Here is a 20,665-nt window from a genome sequence, read left to right on the forward strand (position 1 = left end):
TTTGGCTTTGGTACCATTTGATAGGAACCACTCTCAAATTGATAAAAATTGGGCTAGATAGTGGGACTTTGATGGGAATTGGGTTGGGCAGTTGTCCTTTTGTGAACTTAGGTAGAACTCTCCTTAGAAAACCGACTTGCCAATGATGATGCCCAAGCCCTTAAAACCACATGCCCTTATTTTTTCCATCTCAATGTGAGATCCTAACAATAATAGGTATCAAGCATTGTTTCAATGAAGCAAACTTAATATGAAGTTTATAAGTTGGTTACATGATCGAGGTTTTACGTTGAGTGATTGAGCAATTAGAGCAAAGTTGGGATTTGTTTATCATGATTTGATAAATTAAATGAATCTTTGTTCATTACTCAACATTTCCAATACATATGAAAAGATTGTTTTGCAATGAGCTATTCAAGTGATGATTTGAACTGAAAAAAACTAAAATCATACAATGACTAATCATATCAGAAAGAAGGGGGATTGGAGCAGAGGAAACAGGGTGACAGGAACACTAGCAATAGTGGCTATAGGAATGGCTATCCATGCAAAGTCATCACTTAGAACAATGAAAAGAGTGGCTCCAAATGCTGCCATCATGGTTGCTATAGAGATGAAGAGAGTTGCAAGCCCTATTATCAGCCTGTTTGGTAATGAATACAGGAAATCTTCTTCTGCATAGCGCGAGGTGAAATGAAGAGGAACTCAATATTGAAGTGGCGTGCAAAATAGTGCCAATGTATCCGATATGGCAAAACCAAAAATGACCCGTGATGTAGAAAAACAGCTTCCCTGTAAGATTATTATTGCACGTGTACAGTAAAGGCTGCAGCAAACATCACGGTTGCAATAAGTGTTGCGACAACCATTCATGAAGATGCAGTGTCTTTCATCCACTTTTCCCCTTCGCGAACAAGTCTTCTATGCTCCTCCGAAAACAAAATATGAGGTGTCCTACCCTCGAAATTTTGGTTTCCTCTAAGATTTTTGAATAACTTTTTCGACTTCCTGCCATATCAAAAGATAGTTCATCAACATTCAAACCCAGAAAGAAATGGTTAATTGAGTTCAGGTTTGCTTCATTTACATGGTATTTCCCAACAAAACTAATTACTGTGAAGTGCAAGTTTTATGGTTGAAAAGTAATTATTACCTTGACCAATGCCTTCGAGACATCCACATTAAACTCTGATGATTCAAAATAAAAGAAAAATAGTACTGTTAGCAAAATTTAAAGAATTGGTTACATGAAGGATTGTAAAAGGTTATGTATTCAGAAAAGGAAGATATTATCATTCATTCCAATGTCAAAACGTACCAGCCAGTTTCTTATTAGGTGGAGCAATCACAATCTCAACTTTTTCTTCAGTTGAGGTACTTCCTGGTGTAGCATTATCCTTCATGAGTCCTGATTGGTGGTAAATCTACAAAAAAAAAACCTTATAATGTTAGTATTAGAAAATGAATTTTTGTAGGATAAGATGAACATTATCTTATTATTATTATTTTGTTTTCGGATAATACTATATCTTATATATCTAAGAAGTACTAGTTTACAAACTTTTGAATACGAACATATATTCCCTAAAACTTTACATTTTAAGCCATAGAAATGTCACAATAAAACAAATGGATGAAACATTTTAATTAATGCTCTACATTTAAGTGATCCACACATAATTTATCACATATCTTGACATGTCATTTATTTACAGTGGAATGTGTCACTTTAAGAAATATATGGGTTCCTTTGTACTTTTATGAAATCTCAAGGGAAAACAACAGTTTTTCCAAATTAAGGATGTAGTACGAATGGAATTAAGTTGTTAAGGACCACAGTACCCTTATCCACTTGATTCCAGGAGGGCTTTCTAGATCAATTCCAGGAAAGATGAGGGAAAAAAAAAAAAAAAAAATTGATTTCAGAGAATAATTATTTGAAGATTTAGCTTAATTTGGATTCAATTTGTGAATGAATATTATAGAATAACACAATCATTTATCTTAGGTAATGAGTTTAACTTAACACTCCACAAATCAAAGAAGAAGAAGAAGAACTGGGCTGAAAGAGTTATCTCAGCTGGTACCTGAATGGAATCTGCAGCTACAGAACGGAAATTTTGAGAAAGAAAGGCCTCACAAGTAAAATAGAAGAAAGGAAGAGCTCAAGTGAAGTGGAGTCTTTATCTTATCTTCACTCAAAGAGAAGCCAAATGATCCTAAACATTCTATTCGTAGAATCATATTATTGATCAAAGAAGAATTATAAAACAAGATGAACCATGGTCAATGACATTTCCTGCAGATATAAATATTATTCCTTAATTGACTTGTGGCCGTGTGGGACATAATAAAGTTATTCCAGAGTTGTTTATTACTTTATTAGGCTGAATTACGTCTTCCCACCATTCGTTAAATTCAAACGTTAATTTTACTAGTAAAAGGGTATTCTTTTAAGTTCGCACAATATGTACATTCGCCAAACTTAGAAGCATTTGCCAAACGTAGAAGGGAAAATGTCATTCAGCCTTGTTTATTACATGTACAAGATTTCAAGACAGGCCTGACTAAATTTTAGAATTTCAAGGTGTTATCAACAATTTGTCCTCTTTATCTCCTCTTAAACTGATTTTTTCATTCTTAGTTTTCCGGGGCAGACGCCAAATCATTCCCAGAAAGAACTTCACTCCAGGCCACCGTTCAGATTTCACTTGAAAATCAGTGTCAAACATTGGTTTTACAAAGCAGGTTTGATATGACAGATTACAGGTTTGAAGCATTATTAGAGGTTCTATATTTGGATGAATTAAGATATAAGATTAAAATGTTCAGATTTCTTCATGATATGATAAATTAAACAATACTGTTCAATGATTGTTATTGTTATTAAAATTAGGCTTAAATGTAATGAATTGCGAGTGAAACTAACCTACACTCCTGTACTCAGGGCATGATTAACTTCTGATTTACTTTCCCTCCCGTACTTGCATTTCCAACAAATAATCAAGACCAGAGAGTTGCAGCATCGGATTATGGACAAATAGAAAAATCACAATAGCATAGATTCAAAATTTGTGTAGTACAATTATTTGTTCAGTACACTGAGTTACTTCCTCTTCTTCGGCTCCATTGCTTTCCCTTGGCAGAAAAGGGTACGTTTTGTGTGGCTGGAAAAGAGAGCTACTTACATATGTAGAACGCGCCACATCAAAAAGGAGACACCATTGTTGCTTAGTGAACAAAAGGACTGGTATAGAAGCAATTACGGTAACAAGAATAGGAACCCACAGCACCCCATCTTCGAAAACAATAAAAATAGTTGCACAAAACACTACCATCATTGCTGCTATTGATAATAAAAGTGTTGCAAGTCCAGCAACCAGCTTTTTTGGTAACTGTGAGAGGAAATCTTCTTCTGCATACTGATACAACACGTGAAGTGAGGGTTTATAATAAGAAGCGTGGGAAGAGGCAGCAGGGAATCAATTGTGATAAAGGGAACAACTAAAGTGTGAGAGAAGCAAAAAGGTGGAAGCAACAGGTGGCAACAGATAAGAGGCTGAAACTGAAATTCCGTTAGGGAAGGAGGTGAATAAAAGGGAGCAGCAGAGGTTAAAAAGTTATCAGAGAAGAATTGAAAAAANTGCATTAACTCTAGATTATAGAAGATATTCATCTTTGGAAATTCAACCTAGAGAGGCAAAGGGTACTTGACTTTCCAAATGTTGACTCGAAACTATAGTTTTAAGAAAAATGCAGCTACATGAACTTCCATTTTCTTTAATCTAACGCATGTGAGTTAAGTTGGCATTCATAACTATTATCTGGTGCCGGCAGGTTTTACTTTCAGGTAACACTTCCATGGTTCCACCATGCAACACTCTGTTTCTCTCTAAAATCGATGCCTATTTGCATTGTTAACTAATTAAGGGTCATAAGTTTCCAGTATTTTCTTGCAATATTCTGTTTAACATATATATCTTGGGTTTCGGAAAGCCACTACACTGACTAAAAACTTAGCATTTGTCGGAAGATGATCAGTTACTCTCCAATCCTTCTGACAGTGGCCTGTCTACAAACCTCGTCTTTTGGGTTGGGTTTGACACTGTACAAAGCCCTCGTTTCCTGAAAATGATGCATTAGTTTAATAAAGACGGTAATTATTGAAGTTGTCGACTACTTCAGTATTATTGTGTTACGCAGACGTATTTGGGGGTCTTGCTATCCGGTCAGTGGATGAGAGCCCCGCTCCTCGGTGAGCAGGTGAGGCTCGTAGGGGTAGCGCCCCCGAACCCGTAGGGGGTTTAGGCATTTTCTATGTATAACCGTTGTGGGATTTCTTTAAGTTATTAAACTCTTTTTGGTTTGAGCTTAGGAATAAGAATCATTGTAAACTAGATTTACTCACTTAAACCTAGTATATAAACATACTTTTCTCTTGTTATGAATGCAATAGCAAATCATAAGACAATTCATTCATTGTAAACGAGAGAGAGAGAGAGAGATGTGAGAAAATATTGCAATAATATTGACTCTGTTAGACGTAACCCACATTAGGTAAACCAGAGTAAATCCCGCGTGTTATTTTCTCTGTATTTATTATCTGTGATTTACTTTATTGTTGTTTCATTCTCACTGCTGTCTTTATTTCGTTCCCTACTTACAAGCTTTGTGGAAATTTTTTATTACTTGTATGTTTGACTTGCCTACATTCTTTAAAAAATGAAAGCTTCATTGCTGGGTTGAGGAGAATACGAAATTTAAGTTGATGCCAGCAATATGTGACAAGTTCCATGGCTCTTGTTATAATATTACAGGTTATATTTATACATCAATGATTGTTGAGTATATATGACCACTGCAAATACTAGTTAATATTATCTTCCGCCGGTGACGTATTGGCTTTCGTCAATTCCTAGAATCATTCAGGAGGCGAAAACAAAAGAATGTTTAACGCGTCCATTCTTATTCTTTTTATATATCTATAAAAACTAGTATTCACTAACTAAACAAAGTCCAGAGGCTCAAGTAAATATTACTGAGATTCTAAATATCAAATAAAGCATCATGCATAACCATTTAATGCATATCATACTATATTATCTTCTTTGAATCTGCATTTCACTGGTAAGATATTATGCTGATAATGAGGTAAGATACTATATCAGCTTTCACTGTGCCACTTAATAAGCTAGGAAAACATATAAGTCAGAAGTTGACCTTTTCCTTTCATTATCTTTTAGAGTACGAAAAATAAGAGTCTGAAGAGTTGAGAGATTAGTGAACAAGCAAAACATCTCTCTTTGCAAGCACCTCCTTATCTCAATGGCGGCAGCTCACAGGTCACTTCTTCTTTGGATGGTTTTCAATGTCTACTTGATTTCCTTGACCTCAGCTCAAGATGAAAACCAGTTCATCTACCATGGCTTCAGCGAATCCAAGCTGCATCTGGATGGCATGGCAGAAATCCTCTCCAATGGTCTACTGCAGTTAACCAACGCTACCCAACTTCAAACGGGCCATGCTTTCTACCCATTTTCATTCAAGTCCAACGTATCATCCTATAAATCTCTTTCTTTTTCAACAAATTTTGTATTTGGAATAGTTCCAGATCCTAATAATAAAAATAGTGGCCATGGCATGGCTTTTGTCGTCTCACCATCCCTGGACTTAAGCAAAAGTAAGCCAACCGCATATTTGGGACTCTTCAATTCTTCAAACTATGGCCTTTCAACAAACCACATCTTGGCCGTTGAGCTTGATACTGTACAATCCGCCGAATATAATGATATAAATGGAAACCATGTGGGAATAGACGTAAACAACCTGGAGTCTAATGAATCTGCTACAGCAACTTATTTTTCCGATAAAGAAGTGAAGAACATAACCTTGGAGCTAGCAAGTGGAAATCCAATGCAGATATGGATTGACTTCGATGAAACCGAGAAATTACTCAATGTAACACTTGCTCCAATCAGAATCCCGAAACCAAACAGGCCCCTCTTGTCAACTTCCATTGATCTTTCTCAAATTTTCTTGGACTCTATGTATGTTGGTTTTTCTGCATCAACAGGTGAACTTGTAAGTGGCCAGTATATTCTTGGATGGAGTTTCAACAAAAGTGGACAAGCACAAAATCTTGATATTACGAAGCTTCCTTCACTTCCTGGCAGAGGATCAAAAAAACGAATTTTAAAGATTATTGCTTCCCTCATAGTAGCAGTGGTTGTGCTTATAGCAATTGGTGCAACAGTGTACATTTTTCAGAAGAAGAAATACGAAGAAGTATTGGAAGACTGGGAAAGACAATATGGTCCTCATAGGTTCTCCTATAAGAATCTCTACAAAGCAACCAAAGGTTTCAATGACAAAGAGCTTATTGGAGAAGGAGGATTCGGTAAGGTTTACCGAGGTGTACTTCCTTCTTCCAATGAACAAATTGCAGTCAAGAAAGTCTCCCATGATTCCAAACGAGGGATGTCAGAATTTGTGGCCGAGATAGTCAGCATGGGAAGGCTAAGACATAGGAACTTGGTACAACTCCGTGGCTACTGCAGGAGAAGACAGGAACTTATATTAGTCTATGATTATATGGCTCACGGAAGTCTTGATAAAATGTTATATAGCGATACAAGACCAGGCCTTAATTGGTTTCAGCGATTTCGAATTCTCAGAGGAATAGCTTCTGGCCTTCTCTACCTTCATGAAGATGGGGAGCAAGTTGTTCTGCATAGAGATATAAAGCCTGGTAATATTCTTTTAGATGTTGACTTAAGTGGAAAATTAGGGGATTTCGGCCTTGCCAGGTTCTATGATCATGGTAGCAATCCAAAAACCACAAACCTGATAGGAACTTTGGGTTATCTGGCTCCAGAGCTTCTTAGGACTGGAAAGGCTACTAAAACCACAGATGTGTTCGCTTTTGGGGCTTGTGCGCTTGAGGTAGCTTGTGGGAGGAAGCCTATGGCTATAGATCCTGGAAACCTAAATTTGGTTGATTGGGTCATTGATTGCTGGAAAAGAGGAAATATTCTTGATGCTACTGATCCAAGATTGGAAGGTCTTTATGCAGAGGAGCAAATGGAGTTATTTCTGAAACTAGGCCTGTTTTGTTCACATCCAAACCCAGCAGCTAGGCCTAGCATGAGGCAGGTGATGCAGTATCTGGATGGTGATGTCATGTTACCACATATAACACCTGATAGCCCTTTGATTGCTGCATTCACCGCAAGCAATGAAGCTTCTAATGTTCCGGTGACTTTTGCTGTATTGCTGGAAAGTGGTTCTTCCCACACCACGTCAACTGTTGAATCAATTCTCATAGAAGGTCGTTGAATCAACTATCTTTTGGAGTTTCATGTACATGTCTTTCATCTAAAAGTTGACTACTTAGTCCATGATTCATGCAAGCCCAGAAAAACTGACATTAACAGTAGAAAAGTGCTTGTGCCTAATCAAGGGTCATAAAGCTGCAGAAGACAAAACAAATAAAAGAGTTGTAAGCTTAATCTCATATGTATGATCCTTTTTTGTTCATAAAAATTCTTTTTTGCCTTGGTTAAGGTCTCATGGTTTCTTTCTTTTTCTCTGTTTTTGTTTTTTCACTTTTAATCTGTACTCGTGGAAAATAATATGAATGAAATTACACATCTCAAGCAGTGGTTTAAGCATATCATTTGGAGGGACTTTTTCTAACTAAGATCATATACTAACCTCATGATATCATCTTGGAGTTTAGATCTCAGCATCTCAGTATTACACAACACATAATTTCTATCCTCTCAGCTACGCCAGTTCAGTACCCTGCATTTCTGAGGGAAAAAAAAAAAAAACCCCCGGTTTAATGGCTAATATAGAATGCAAAGCAAGTGGCCAACACACATGGTTCTACTTAAAGACGACATGCTGCCTTTGTTTAACTGCTGCGAATGAGATCTCATTCATTTCTAGGACGACTTCTTGTGCCTTTGTAAGGATTATTTGTCGTTCATATCTTTGCCCCAAAGAAAGATACTCGATGTAAAGCATCAATGGCCCACTTCCTTCCAAGTCGGAGCTCGCATCCTTCTATATACCATATGTCACGATATGTTCTTCCAACTCGAAGCTCCTATCCTTCTATACGACATGTCACCCTATAATATATTTTATGCTCAGAAACTGTTTGTTAAATTCCTTAGACAAAGCTGGTCCGGGCCTACGCTTGACGTGGCTATCATCAGGAAGCAATGCCTTCGTTTCATTGAATGCAAATGTGGGCATCTGTTTGATCATTGAATTTGGAACCGGGGAGAGATGCACTGCACTTTGGGACTTTAGATATTCTTAGTAATAAACGAACTTATCATGCCTACTTATTGTGTAAATAATTTAGGGGTGTTCGGTTCTGGGTACCCTGTATTTTTTTAAGGAATTAAAACCAAAATCAATGGTTCCTTAAAATTTGGAACCAGAATCGGAACCGACATTTCTGGTTCCTAGGTACCCAGAACCAGAACCTGTAACAACAGTTTTGGTTCAAATTCTGGGTACCCTATAAAATTACAATGACCCCCAAAAGTTTTTAAAATAGCAAAAAAACTCTTAAAAACTTACAAATACCCCCCCTCCCCACCTGGCACTTGTTAACAAAAATAAAATTACAAATTATAAATTACAAATTACAAACTCCATTACTTTGTAAAGGTAGATTCTCAAAAGTTAAACCAACTTACTTTAAATGTTATCAAATATAAATATAAATGTATTAACATTCCTTTTTCTATAAAAGTTTTTATTAACCCCCCTAATCTTTAATTTTATTTTATATTAGTCTCGGTTCCTGGTTCCGATTCCAGTTCCTAACTATAGGAACGGGAACCGAAACCGCACAATAACGGTTTCAAAAATTTGGAATAGGAACCTACCTGTTGACGGTCGGTTTTGAGTAAGAATCGGAACCAAACCTTGAGTACCCACCGGTTCCGGTTCTAACAGATTCTTTTGAACACCCCTAGTAAATATCATCTCTTTAAAGCACCATTCAATGATACAGGTGAATGGACTGTAGAAATGTAAATATCATCTCTTTAAGGCTTTGGAGCCCATGGAGAGGAACTGAAGTTGACATCCCACATTTCACTACTACGGTTGTACCTAATTTCTATGCTAAAATATGGCTCTGGTTATACACGTGTTTTAAGAGTTGAATCAAAGTTTGATGCAGGCTGCATGCCAACTCAAGGTCAATGGTGATTTAAGATTCCTTGAATTTGTTTGTATTCAAACTTCAACCCATTGTGAAAACAAAAGAGGTATAGTTGCATTATTCAAAGTTCAAACAATAAAACAAATTAGAATCAGAATCCTTAAATCTTGGAAGCACAAGAGTCTTGATCCGATCCGAAAATCCGGATCTTCCTATATACTTGATCCAAATCCGATCCGATTTTTCAGATATCTGGTTTTTTCGGAGCAGAGCAGATCTGGATCGGATATTGGATTTTTTTGCACGCCCCTATATAAGACGGACAACACAGCTTCTGTTTTATCAATCAAAAAGAAGAATTTCTACTAGAAGATATTATTATGCTTATGTTAGTCCTGTCATTGAATTCAGCATAATTCACATCATTTTTTTTTTATCTATCAATTTCGAAGGGGAAAACTTGAAAAGTAATTTGTGAATTTCCTTCTTTGAACATGACATGATTCTGGCCTACAGGATTATTTTAACAGATTACTGCAGTTCAGAGTTCCCATAAGATGGTCCTGTACTATGCCTTTTAAAAAGCTGGGAAGCAGTGGATCTGCATTAATTATAACCTTGAATTGATAGAAGTCTAGAATATATCAGTTCCAACTTTTTCATGCAACTAGAGACAAATAAACAACATTAAGAACATTAAATTGGTTAAACAGGGGTCATTTTCTTGGGTCATCAGTTGACCATAACTTCCGGGATCGACGTGATTAATCTTACTCTCTTTCTAGATGATAATTAATCTTAACTCTGAAAAAGTATCTTCAGGGTAGGAAAACTAATTTATCAGGATTTTCAGATTTGTTATTCCAATGGCTGCAGCTCATAGATCAATTAATTTTTTGGTAATTTTCATTTTATCCTTGTTTTCCTTGGCCTTGGCTCAAGATGAAAACCAATTCATCTATCATGGTTTCAGTGAAACAAAACTGGATTTGGATGGCATCGCAAAGATCCACTCCAATGGTCTATTGCAGCTAACCAATACTTCTGAGTTACAGATAGGCCATGCTTTCTACCCTTTTCCATTCAAATTCAACATATCATCCCCTCAATCTCTTTCATTTTCTACAACTTTTGTATTTGGCATAGTTTCAAAAACGCTTAATTTTGGTGGCAATGGCATGTCTTTCTTCATCTCACCATCTAAGAACATGAGGGAAGCTGTTGCTGGTTCATATTTGGGGCTGTTCAATGCATCAAGCAATGGCCGGCCTACGAATCATATCCTGGCAGTTGAGCTTGACACTGTACAAAGCCCCGAATTTAAGGATATAAATGGAAATCATGTGGGAGTCGATGTGAACAGCTTGAAGTCTAATGAATCTGCTGTAGCAACTTATTTTTCCAACAAAGAAGGGAAGAACATAGGCTTACAGCTAGCAGGTGGAGACCCAATTCAGATTTGGATAGACTACAATGGAGCTGAAAAGTTCCTCAATGTAACACTAGCTCCCTTGGGAATCCCAAAACCAAACAGGCCTCTCTTGTCAACACCCATTGATCTTTCTCAAATTCTCTTGGACTCCATGTATGTTGGTCTCTCTGCATCAACTGGTACACGAGTAAGTGACCAGTATATTCTGGGATGGAGCTTTAACAGGAGTGGGCAAGCTCAAAACCTTGATATTTCCAAGCTTCCTCCATCTCCTCCGCCACCCAAAAATGCAAGCAATAAAGTACTAGATTGTACAACTGTTGTTTCCCTTATAGCTACTGTAGTTGTGCTAATAACAATTGGTGCAGCCGTTTACATTGTGAGGAAGAAGAAATATGAAGAAGTAAATGAAGACTGGGAAAAAGAATATGGTCCTCATAGGATCTCCTATAAGATTCTCTTCAAAGCAACCAAAGGTTTCAAAGACAAAGAGCTCATCGGACAAGGAGGTTTTGGAAAGGTTTACAGAGGTGCACTTCCTCCTTCTAATTTGCAAATTGCGGTCAAGACAGTCACTAATGATTCAGTTGGAGGGATGAGGCAATTTGTGGCTGAGATTGTAAGCATGCGAAGACTAAGGCACAGGAACTTGGTACGACTCCTTGGCTATTGCAGGCGAAAGGGAGAACTTCTATTAGTCTATGATTATATGCCTAATGGAAGCCTTGACAAAATCTTATATGGAAATTTGGAGCCAAACCTTAATTGGTTTCAGAGGTTCCGGATTATCAGAGGAGTAGCTTCTGGCCTTCTTTACCTTTATGAAGAGTGGGAACAAATTGTTCTGCATAGAGACATAAAGCCTGCTAATGTTCTTTTAGATGTCGATCTAAATGGGAAGTTGGGAGATTTTGGCCTCGCTAGATTATATGATCAAGGCAGCGACCCACAAACCACCAACCTGGTAGGAACCATAGGTTATTTGGCTCCAGAGCTTCTTAAAACTGGAAAAGCAACTACCAGCACAGATGTATTTGCTTTTGGAGCTTTTATGCTTGAGGTTGCTTGTGGAAGGAGGCCTATGGCTATGGAGCCTGGAGAGAAAGATTTGGTTGATTGGGTCACAGATTTCTTGAAAAGAGGAGCTATTATTGATGCTAGTGACCCTAGATTGGAAGGTATATACGTTGAGGAGGAAATGGAATTGGTTTTGAAACTAGGCCTCTATTGTTCAGACTCTAACCCAGAAAGTAGGCCTAGCGTGAAGCAGGTGATGCAGTATCTGGATGGTGGTGCGATGTTACCAAATACACCACCTGGTAGCATTGTCATTGCGAATCCACAACACGTACACCCCTCACAATGTTGTGTCATTTCATTCACTGGGTGGGTAGTTCTTCTACACAAACGCTACAAATGATTCAACCTACAGTAGGTCGCGATGATCAAGAATTTTGTTATGCAATGGCTTGATCTTTGGTCCACATGTCTGGGGAGTGGAGAAAAAAAATGCAAAACTAAGTGAGATATTTTGCTGCTCTATGTACTTCTGTGCATTTGATAACGGTAACATTGCTTGTGTTCTAATTAAACTCACGAGGTATTCTGTAAAATAATCTGGTTTTTTGTTAGATATCATTTTTAATTCTAGTTTGCTATTACTGAATGCAATGGCTTCCGTATCAATGTTAGAATAGGTAGCTCTTAATAACCATAAAATACTATGACCCCTAACGGAGAATCAAGAATTTTGTGTAGTAGTTTTATGCAAAAGGGTTTGATTAAATTAATAATTTAATGCAAAAAATAAATTTTGTCTGAGTCTCTACTCATCATATTCTGCATATTCGAAATTAATAAACTTGTTGGATATTCTCCTAATGTAAATGAGATTTGAAGCACAAAGTAACCCTAATTTTTCTTAGTTTGATCTAAGTATCTCCAAGAACTCTTTATATAACTCAAACTTTTATTGTAAATAGTTTATCATAAAATAATAATTCATAAAAGCTCTTTATTTTAAAATAAAATTAGAGAGTGAGTTGACTCTCTACATTTAAAGAGTTAAATTTCACTTTCTATCCTAATTTTAATTAATAATTTATATTCCTATACATTTTATTTATTAATTCTCTTTTATTAAGTCCTATTTTTTAAATAAAGAATATCTTTATTAATTTAAAAAGTTTATTAATTTGAATAAAAATTATATTTTTTATATTTAAAATTTAATAAAAATACTCTTCAAGATGCTCTAATATCACCTAACAATTTCAGTCTCATCGGAACAAAACAGGAGAGTATTTGCGTTGAATTCAACTTATACAAAAGCCACCATCTTAAAGTTCCACCCTATAGAGGCTGGCTGACTTCTAACAATGATTTGCAAATAAAGGATACACAACATCAAAGCCTTCATTTTCAGTGCACCTCAGAGGGATTGAACATCTCGCGGTACATCGAGCCGCCAGTTTTACTTTCAGTACCATTTCTGCCTTGCAATACTCTACCAAACTCATGCTAAAAGTGTAAATACGCAGCTATCAAGACCCTAGATTCAAATTGTTGCTGTCAAGATTGAAAAAATGTGGTGAGCTGTCTAATTCATCGTCATGGAGGCTTTTATAGGATAAATTTTAAATGATTAATGTTGATTGCGTGATTTGACATCAATTATTTACACGTATAAAATGTTAAATGTGTCTTAAAAATATAAGTGATTACTTAAGATTTGGATAAGGTAAGTAATATACAAAGACTAATAAAAATGAGACAGAGAGAATTTTATAGGATTCGTTTGTTTCATTATTTATCACTATTCTATCCCTATTCCAAACAAATTCATGTTATTTCCTTTTTTCAAAATCCTATCTTAAATAAAAAACTTTTAAACCCCATAAGTTTGTTAATTGAAAAATACCCTACAACAAAATAATTTATAAATTAACAAAACACCTCATCATCCATAGTTGTCAGATTCCCAACCACTGTTGGTGATGGCCAGAATCTGTCACAACGGCCCACTACGCCGAAACTATTTGTAATGAACCTTCTGGCCTTTCCGACTAGATCCACGGTGGTCTACCGTAAGCCACGCCAAAGAAATGGCCATCGACAGCCAAATCTGGCCTTTTTTGCCGTCGACGATAAAATCTAGCGTACATTCTGCTTTTTTGCCAGATCGTGTGGATCGGGTCGAGAAAAGGGCCAGATTGATGCACAACCTGCTAGATCCGATCGTTATGCTACTTAACGCCAGATTTTGACCATATTTTGGTAGTGGTAGCTGGAATTTGCATTGTGGTAGGTGGGGTGTTTTTGTCATTTTACACAAAAAATTATATATTGGGGTGCTTAGTTAAATTAACAACCTATGAGGTTTTTTTTGTTAATTTTTAAATTTTACCTTGTTAATCACCCACACTCTACCTACCAATAATTTCAAAATAATAAACAAAGACAACCCGAATGGTTCAATGCTTAGAGCGATTCCTACATCTATTTTCTCTTTATATGAGTGTTCTTGTTATAAGCTAAGTTGCAATAGGTCGCGAACTGCGAACATAAGTACAAAGCTATAATTAAGAGAGAATATTAATAGTCTTTTCGTAGGTTGTCTTTGCTATTTGCTTTTATAAAATCGAGATCCCCTTGTGAGAGGGAGTCTTCTATTTATACCTAAATTCAAGTAATGATTACAATCTCAAGTAGTTAGTGTCATAAGTCTTCTTGTGTCCTATTGGCTGTAACTTAGAAATATCCTTAAATTATATAGGTTGGACAGGTGTGCGGACCTTACTCATTTACAGACTAAACTTGACTTGCTGAGTTGTGACGGCCGTATTCTCTCTTTTGGGGGATGTGACATTCTGAGACCAAAACCTTTTTAACTCTGTTGTGCTCGTTATATACTTATGTACCTCTGATTTTTTAGGCATACAATTGACATCCTCGACTCCTTAAATTATAATACTAGAATAACATCCAAAAAAACCAAGATATTAGCATATAACAAGAGTGGTTTGTTTCAACCAAGTGGTTGAAGAACAGATATCTACAAATGGTCTGAATTCGTTTCTTTATAATTTGATAGTCATGAAAACAAATTGACTTATATTGGTTGTTTATTTGTTGGCAAAGATCATTTTTTTGTTTTTTTTTTTAGCAGGGTGTTTAGGTCAGTTTGTATCATTCAATAATTTAATCTTAAAGTTGTAACTTGGTAAATCCTCAATAGTCTCTCATTAACAATTAGTATCAAACTTGATCTCTTGATAATAACCAGACTTCTATTAACTATTGGGCCACCACAGTGGTTAGAAGATCAATTTTTCTTCTTCTGGAATTCATTAAGTGATGTGAATCCAGTTTAGACCCTTGAATTGAAATCCGGAGTTGGCAGTAATATTTCTCCTTGTTTCTTGCGTCCAAGACTATACTTCATAGACATACATCAACATTTCAATTTACTTTAAACAAATTTATCTCTCTTTTAAACAACCAACCAGCAGCAACACCTTTTCCTCTCCACAAAAGACAATTTTTTCACCTTTTTTTTTTTTTTTTCCTTTTTCATTGATGGCTGCAGCTCTTAGATCAGTTTACGTTTGATGATTTTCAGTTTATCCTTTATTTTCTTGTGCTCATCTCAAAATGAAAACGATTTCATCTATAATAATGGCTTCCATGAAGCCAATCTACAACTGGATGAAATATCAATAATCCCCCCAATGGTCTATTGCAGCTAACCAACACTTCTGAGAGGCAGCAGGTCATGCTTTTTATCCTTCCCAATCAAATTCAACACATCTTCCCCTGAATCCTTTTCCTTTTCCACGATTTGTTTTTGCCATAGTTCCAGAATCGGTTAATATTGGTGGCCATGGCATGGCTTTTGTCATCTCACCTTCGATGGATCCAAGCTACTGAAACTTCATATTTGGGGCTCTTCAACCCTACTAACGTGGCCGTCTACAAACCACATCTTAGCGGTCGAGGTTGATACTGTAAAAGCCCTAATTTTATGACATAGATGGAAACCATGTGGGAATTGATGTGAACGGCTTGGTTTCTAATGATCTGCTACAGCAACTTATTATTCAATGAAGAAGGGAAACAAAAGCTGGTGCTTAGTGGAGATCCAATACAGGTTTGGATAGACTACGATGGTGTGAAAAATTACTCAATGTCCTCTCTCTCCTATTCGAATCGCAAAACCAGAAAGACCTCTCTTGTCACACCCCTCAATCTTCGGAAGTTTTCGGATCTATGTTGTCGGTTTCTCCAGCAACTGGCACAATTACAAGTGACCATTATATTCTAGGATGGAGCTCTCAACAAGCGGACAAGCACAAACCTTGTTTCTCCAAGCTTCCTCTGTTCCTGCACACGGGAAAGCAAGTAAGAAACTGGACTACTGATGATTGTTTTGTTGTAGTAGCAGTGGCTGTGTTGTTGATAGAGGCATTATAGCGGCTTATATTGTATGAAAAAGAAATATGAGAAGTATGTGAAGACTGGGAAAGGGAATATGTCCTCAAAGGTTCCCCTACAGAATCTCTATAAAGCACCCAAGGTTTCAAGGACAAAGAACTTATTGAAAAGGAGGTTTTGGAAGTTAGAGGCGTCCTTCCTTCTAATGAACAAATCGCAGTCAAGAGAGTCTCTCACGATTCGAAACAAGGGATGAAGGAATTTGTGGCTGAATTGTTAGCATGGGAAGGCTAAGGCATAGAACTTGGTGCAACTCCGTGGCTATTGCAGGCGAAAGGGAGAATTTATTTTGGTCTATGATTATATGCCAAACGGAAGCCTGGACAAATTATTATACAGCAATACAGACCCAATCTTAATTGGTTTCAGCGATTTCGAATCATTAGAGATAGCTTCTGGCCTTCTCTACCTCCATGAAGAATGGAACAAGTTGTTCTACATAGAGATTAAAACCGGGTAATGTTCTTTTGACGCTGAACTAAATGGGAGGTTAGGTTTTTTGGCCTAGCTAAACTATATGACCACGATAGCAATCCCAAACCACTAACCTTGTGGGAACTGTAGGTTATTTGGCTCCAGACTCATTAGAACTGGAAAGGCAACTACCAGCACGAGATGTATTTGCTTTTGGAGCTTCATGCTTGAGGTGGCTGTGAAGGAGGCCTATAGCAACAGGTTATGGAGTGGTATATTTGGTTATGGGTATCAATTGCTGGAAAAGAGGAGCTATCATCAATGCCAGTGATCCAGATTAGAAGGTATTTATGCAGAGGAGCAAATGGAGTTGGTACTGAACTAGGGCTTTTTGTTCACACCCTAACCCCGCAGCAAGGCCTAACATGAGACAGTTGATGCAGTATCTGGACGCGATGCTACATTGCCAGATATATCACCTAATGCAGTTCAATGGATGTGTTCATTAGTAATGAAGCTTATATAGTGGGATGTCATTTCCTTCATTGTTCGAAAGTAGTTCTGCGCAACCATGTCTACTTGTGATTCATCCCATGAAGGTCGTTGAATCAAATATCTTACTTGTAATGAAGCCTTTCTTTGGACTAATCATGGTACATGTAAAAAGAATATTGTTTCTAAAACTTTCTGCAGTTTCCTCAAACTGATAGTTCTTGTATCTTTTTTACTTTTATCATTTACAACTGTTGTTTTCCTTATACCTCACTGTAGTTGTGCTAATAACAATTGGTGCAGCCGTTTACCTTGTGAGGAAGAAGAAATATGAAGAAGTAAATGAAGACTGGGAAAAAGAATATGGTCCTCATAGGATCTCCTATAAGAATCTCTTCAAAGCAACCAAAGGTTTCAAAGACAAAGAGCTCATCGGACAAGGAGGTTTTGGAAAGGTTTATAGAGGTGTACTTCCTCCTTCTAATTTGCAAATTGCGGTCAAGAGAGTCACTCATGATTCAGTTGGAGGGATGAGGCAATTTGTGGCTGAGATTGTAAGCATGCGAAGACTAAGGCACAGGAATTTGGTACGACTCCTTGGCTATTGCAGGCGAAAGGGAGAACTTCTATTAGTCTATGATTATATGCCTAATGGAAGCCTTGACAAAATCTTATCAGAGGTTCCGGATTATCAGAGGAGTAGCTTCTGGCCTTTTTTACCTTCATGAAGAGTGGGAACAAATTGTTCTGCATAGAGACATAAAGCCTGCTAATGTTCTTTTAGATGTCGATCTAAATGGGAAGTTGGGAGATTTTGGCCTCGCTAGATTATATGATCAAGGCAGCGACCCACAAACCACCAACCTGGTAGGAACCATAGGTTATCTGGCTCCAGAGCTTCTTAAAACTGGAAAAGCAACCACCAGCACAGATGTATTTGCTTTTGGAGCTTTTATGCTCGAGGTTGCTTGTGGAAGGAGACCTATGGCTATGGAGCCTGGAGGGAAAGATTTGGTTGATTGGGTCACAGATTTCTTGAAAAGAGGAGCTATTATTGATGCTAGTGACCCTAGATTGGAAGGTATATACGTTAAGGAGGAAATGGAATTGGTTTTGAAACTAGGCCTCTATTGTTCAGACTCTAACCCAGAAAGTAGGCCTAGCATGAAGCAGGTGATACAGTATCTTGATAGTGGTACGATGTTACCAAATACACCACCTGGTAGCATTGTCAACGAACCTCCTGACAATGTTGTGTCATTTCATTCACTGGTGGGAAGTAGTTCTTCTTACACAACTGCTACAAATGATTCAATCCTCACAGCAGGTCGCTGAATCAAGAATTTCTTATGCAATGGCTTGATCTTTGGTCCATTCATGGCTGGGGAGTGGAGAAAAAAATGCAATGACTAAGTGAGATATTTTCTGCTCATGTAACTTCTGTGCATTTTGATAACTGGTAACATTACTTGTGTTCTTGTTGAAGATGGTGATAATTTGCTGGAAATGCAGAATTATTCAGTTAAGGTTTTAAACAGTTTTTTTGGCGTCAAGTGCTCAAGTTTCTGTTCGGGTGCAGTCGTTGAAGCTGCTGAATTTGATATATTATTGTGATGTCTTTGTGACATGTTTAGTTAAGTTTAGTTGAGATTAAGACATGTTTTGTTGTAAGATTATTTTAAATTCAAATGTGTAAAATCTAATCCACTGCATTAGGTTGTTTAGGTAAGAACAGTGGATTGATTTGTATATATGTTATCCATATTCTATGAATGAAAACAGAGCACTCATTTACAATTGCAGCCGTCCCTTTTCATTGAAAAATCTCTCTCCTTTATCACTCTCCAGTTGAACCATTTGGACTAACAGTTCTAATTAAACTCAACGAAGTATTCTGTAAAATAATCTGGTTTTCTGTTTCATAGACATCATTTTTGTGTTCTAGTTTGCTGTTACTGGAATTCAAATGGCTCCGTATCAATGTCAGAATAGGTAGCTCTTATATAACCATGAAAATGCTATGACCCCATAATCAAGAAATATGTATGTTGTAGTAGTTTTATGCAAAAGGACTCTTGCTAAGACATGACATTTATCCATCAGCATTTTGATACCTTAACTAATGCAAGGAACAGGGGCGAGTCCTCTAGTTATTTTCTCTTTGGCATGTATGCAATTGATTTATGGATTTAGCAAGTGTAATTAGAAAAGAGAGAAATTTTAGATGAAACTTCTAATAATAGGATGTAAATGTATCCTTATCTCTGTAATGCATTCATGCATTCAAATGTGTTAATAGAATTTTGTTTTAATTGATAGCGAATGGCTTCATATCAATGTCAGAATAGGTAGCTCTTATTTAACCATGAAAATACTATGACCTCATAACTGACAATCAAGAAATATCTGTCTTGTAGTAGTTTTTTCCAAAAGGAGTTTGATTAAATTAATAATTTAATGTAACAAGATTAAATTTTGTCTGACATCTCTGCTCATTATATTCTGCATATTCGAAATAAATAAACTGTTGGGGATATTCTGCTAATGCAAGTGAGATTTGAAGCACAAAGTAATCCATAATTTCCTTATGTTTGATTGTAATATCACCTAACAATTTCAGTCTCATCGGAACAAAAATAGGAAAAGTATTTGCGTTGAATCCAATTTATACAAAAGCCACCATCTTTGAAAGTTCCAACCTATAGGAGTAAGGCTGGCCGACTTTTAATAATGACTTTTAAAGGATACACCACATCAAAACCTTCATTTTCAGTGCACCTGCAGAGGGATTGAACAGCTCTGCGGTACATCGAGCCGCCGGGTTTTACTTTCAGTAACCATTTCTGCCTTGCAATACTCCACCTAAACTTCATGCTAAAAGTGTAAATACGCAGCCATCAAGACCCTAGATTCAAAATTGTTGCTGTCAAGATTGACAAGAAATGTGGTGAGCTGTCTAATTCCAGTCATCATGGATTACACATAGGTTTGAATAGAGAGAAATTTTAAATGATTAATGTTGAGGTGAGATTTTAACATCAATAAATTCGCACGTGCAAATGTTAAATAAGTCTTATAAATTATACATGATTGATTTAAGATTTAGATTAAAGTCATAGTAATATGTAAAAATTAAATAATAAATGAGACAGAAAGAATTTTATAGTAGTTCAAATGCTTAAAACGATTCTTAAATTCACTATTTTCTTTTATATGAGTGTTCTTGATTATAAGTTAAGTTATAATAGGTCGCGAACTACGAACATAAGTACAAGAGCTTGGAATTAAGAGAGAATATTAAGCTAGTCTTTTTCTCGTAAGTTGTCTTTGTTATTTGCTTTTATGAAAATCTGAGATCCCGATTTTATGAAAGGGAGTCTTCTATTTATAGCCGCTAAATTCAAAGTAATGATTACAAATTTACAAATGGGTAGGTGTCATGCAAGTCCTTCCTTACATCATATTGGCTGATAACTTAGAAACTATCCTTAAATTATATAGGGCTTGGACAGTTGTGCGGACCTTACTCATTTATAGACTAAACTTGAGCTTTGCTGAGTTGTTGCTGAGTTGGTGACAGCCGTATTCTCTCTAACTTGAGGTGATGTGGCAAATTTTAGATGACACAAAACTTTTCTAAACTTTGA

The 20,665-nt window shown here is 36.7% G+C and overlaps 2 protein-coding genes and 1 pseudogene across 2 annotated transcripts; all 3 read left to right on the top strand.

Moving 5' to 3' along the window:
* The first annotated feature begins 5,325 nt into the window (after positions 1 to 5,325).
* On the top strand, positions 5,326 to 7,335 carry LOC116117747 (probable L-type lectin-domain containing receptor kinase I.6). The gene has a single exon (XM_031403770.1). It carries the CDS (start codon positions 5,326 to 5,328, stop codon positions 7,333 to 7,335), a length of 2,010 nt encoding a protein of 669 aa, XP_031259630.1.
* Positions 7,336 to 9,983: 2,648 nt separating this feature from the next.
* LOC116117775 (putative L-type lectin-domain containing receptor kinase II.2) lies at positions 9,984 to 18,586 on the top strand. The gene is made up of 2 exons (XM_031403798.1): positions 9,984 to 11,938; positions 18,241 to 18,586. Exons 1-2 carry the CDS (start codon positions 10,054 to 10,056, stop codon positions 18,351 to 18,353), a joined length of 1,998 nt encoding a protein of 665 aa, XP_031259658.1. The 5' UTR covers positions 9,984 to 10,053; the 3' UTR covers positions 18,354 to 18,586.
* On the top strand, positions 15,944 to 18,227 carry LOC116117694 (annotated as a pseudogene).
* Positions 18,587 to 20,665: the final 2,079 nt, after the last annotated feature.

This window comes from Pistacia vera, unplaced genomic scaffold (assembly GCF_008641045.1).
Source record: "Pistacia vera cultivar Batoury unplaced genomic scaffold, PisVer_v2 Contig1238, whole genome shotgun sequence".
NCBI lineage: Eukaryota > Viridiplantae > Streptophyta > Magnoliopsida > Sapindales > Anacardiaceae > Pistacia > Pistacia vera.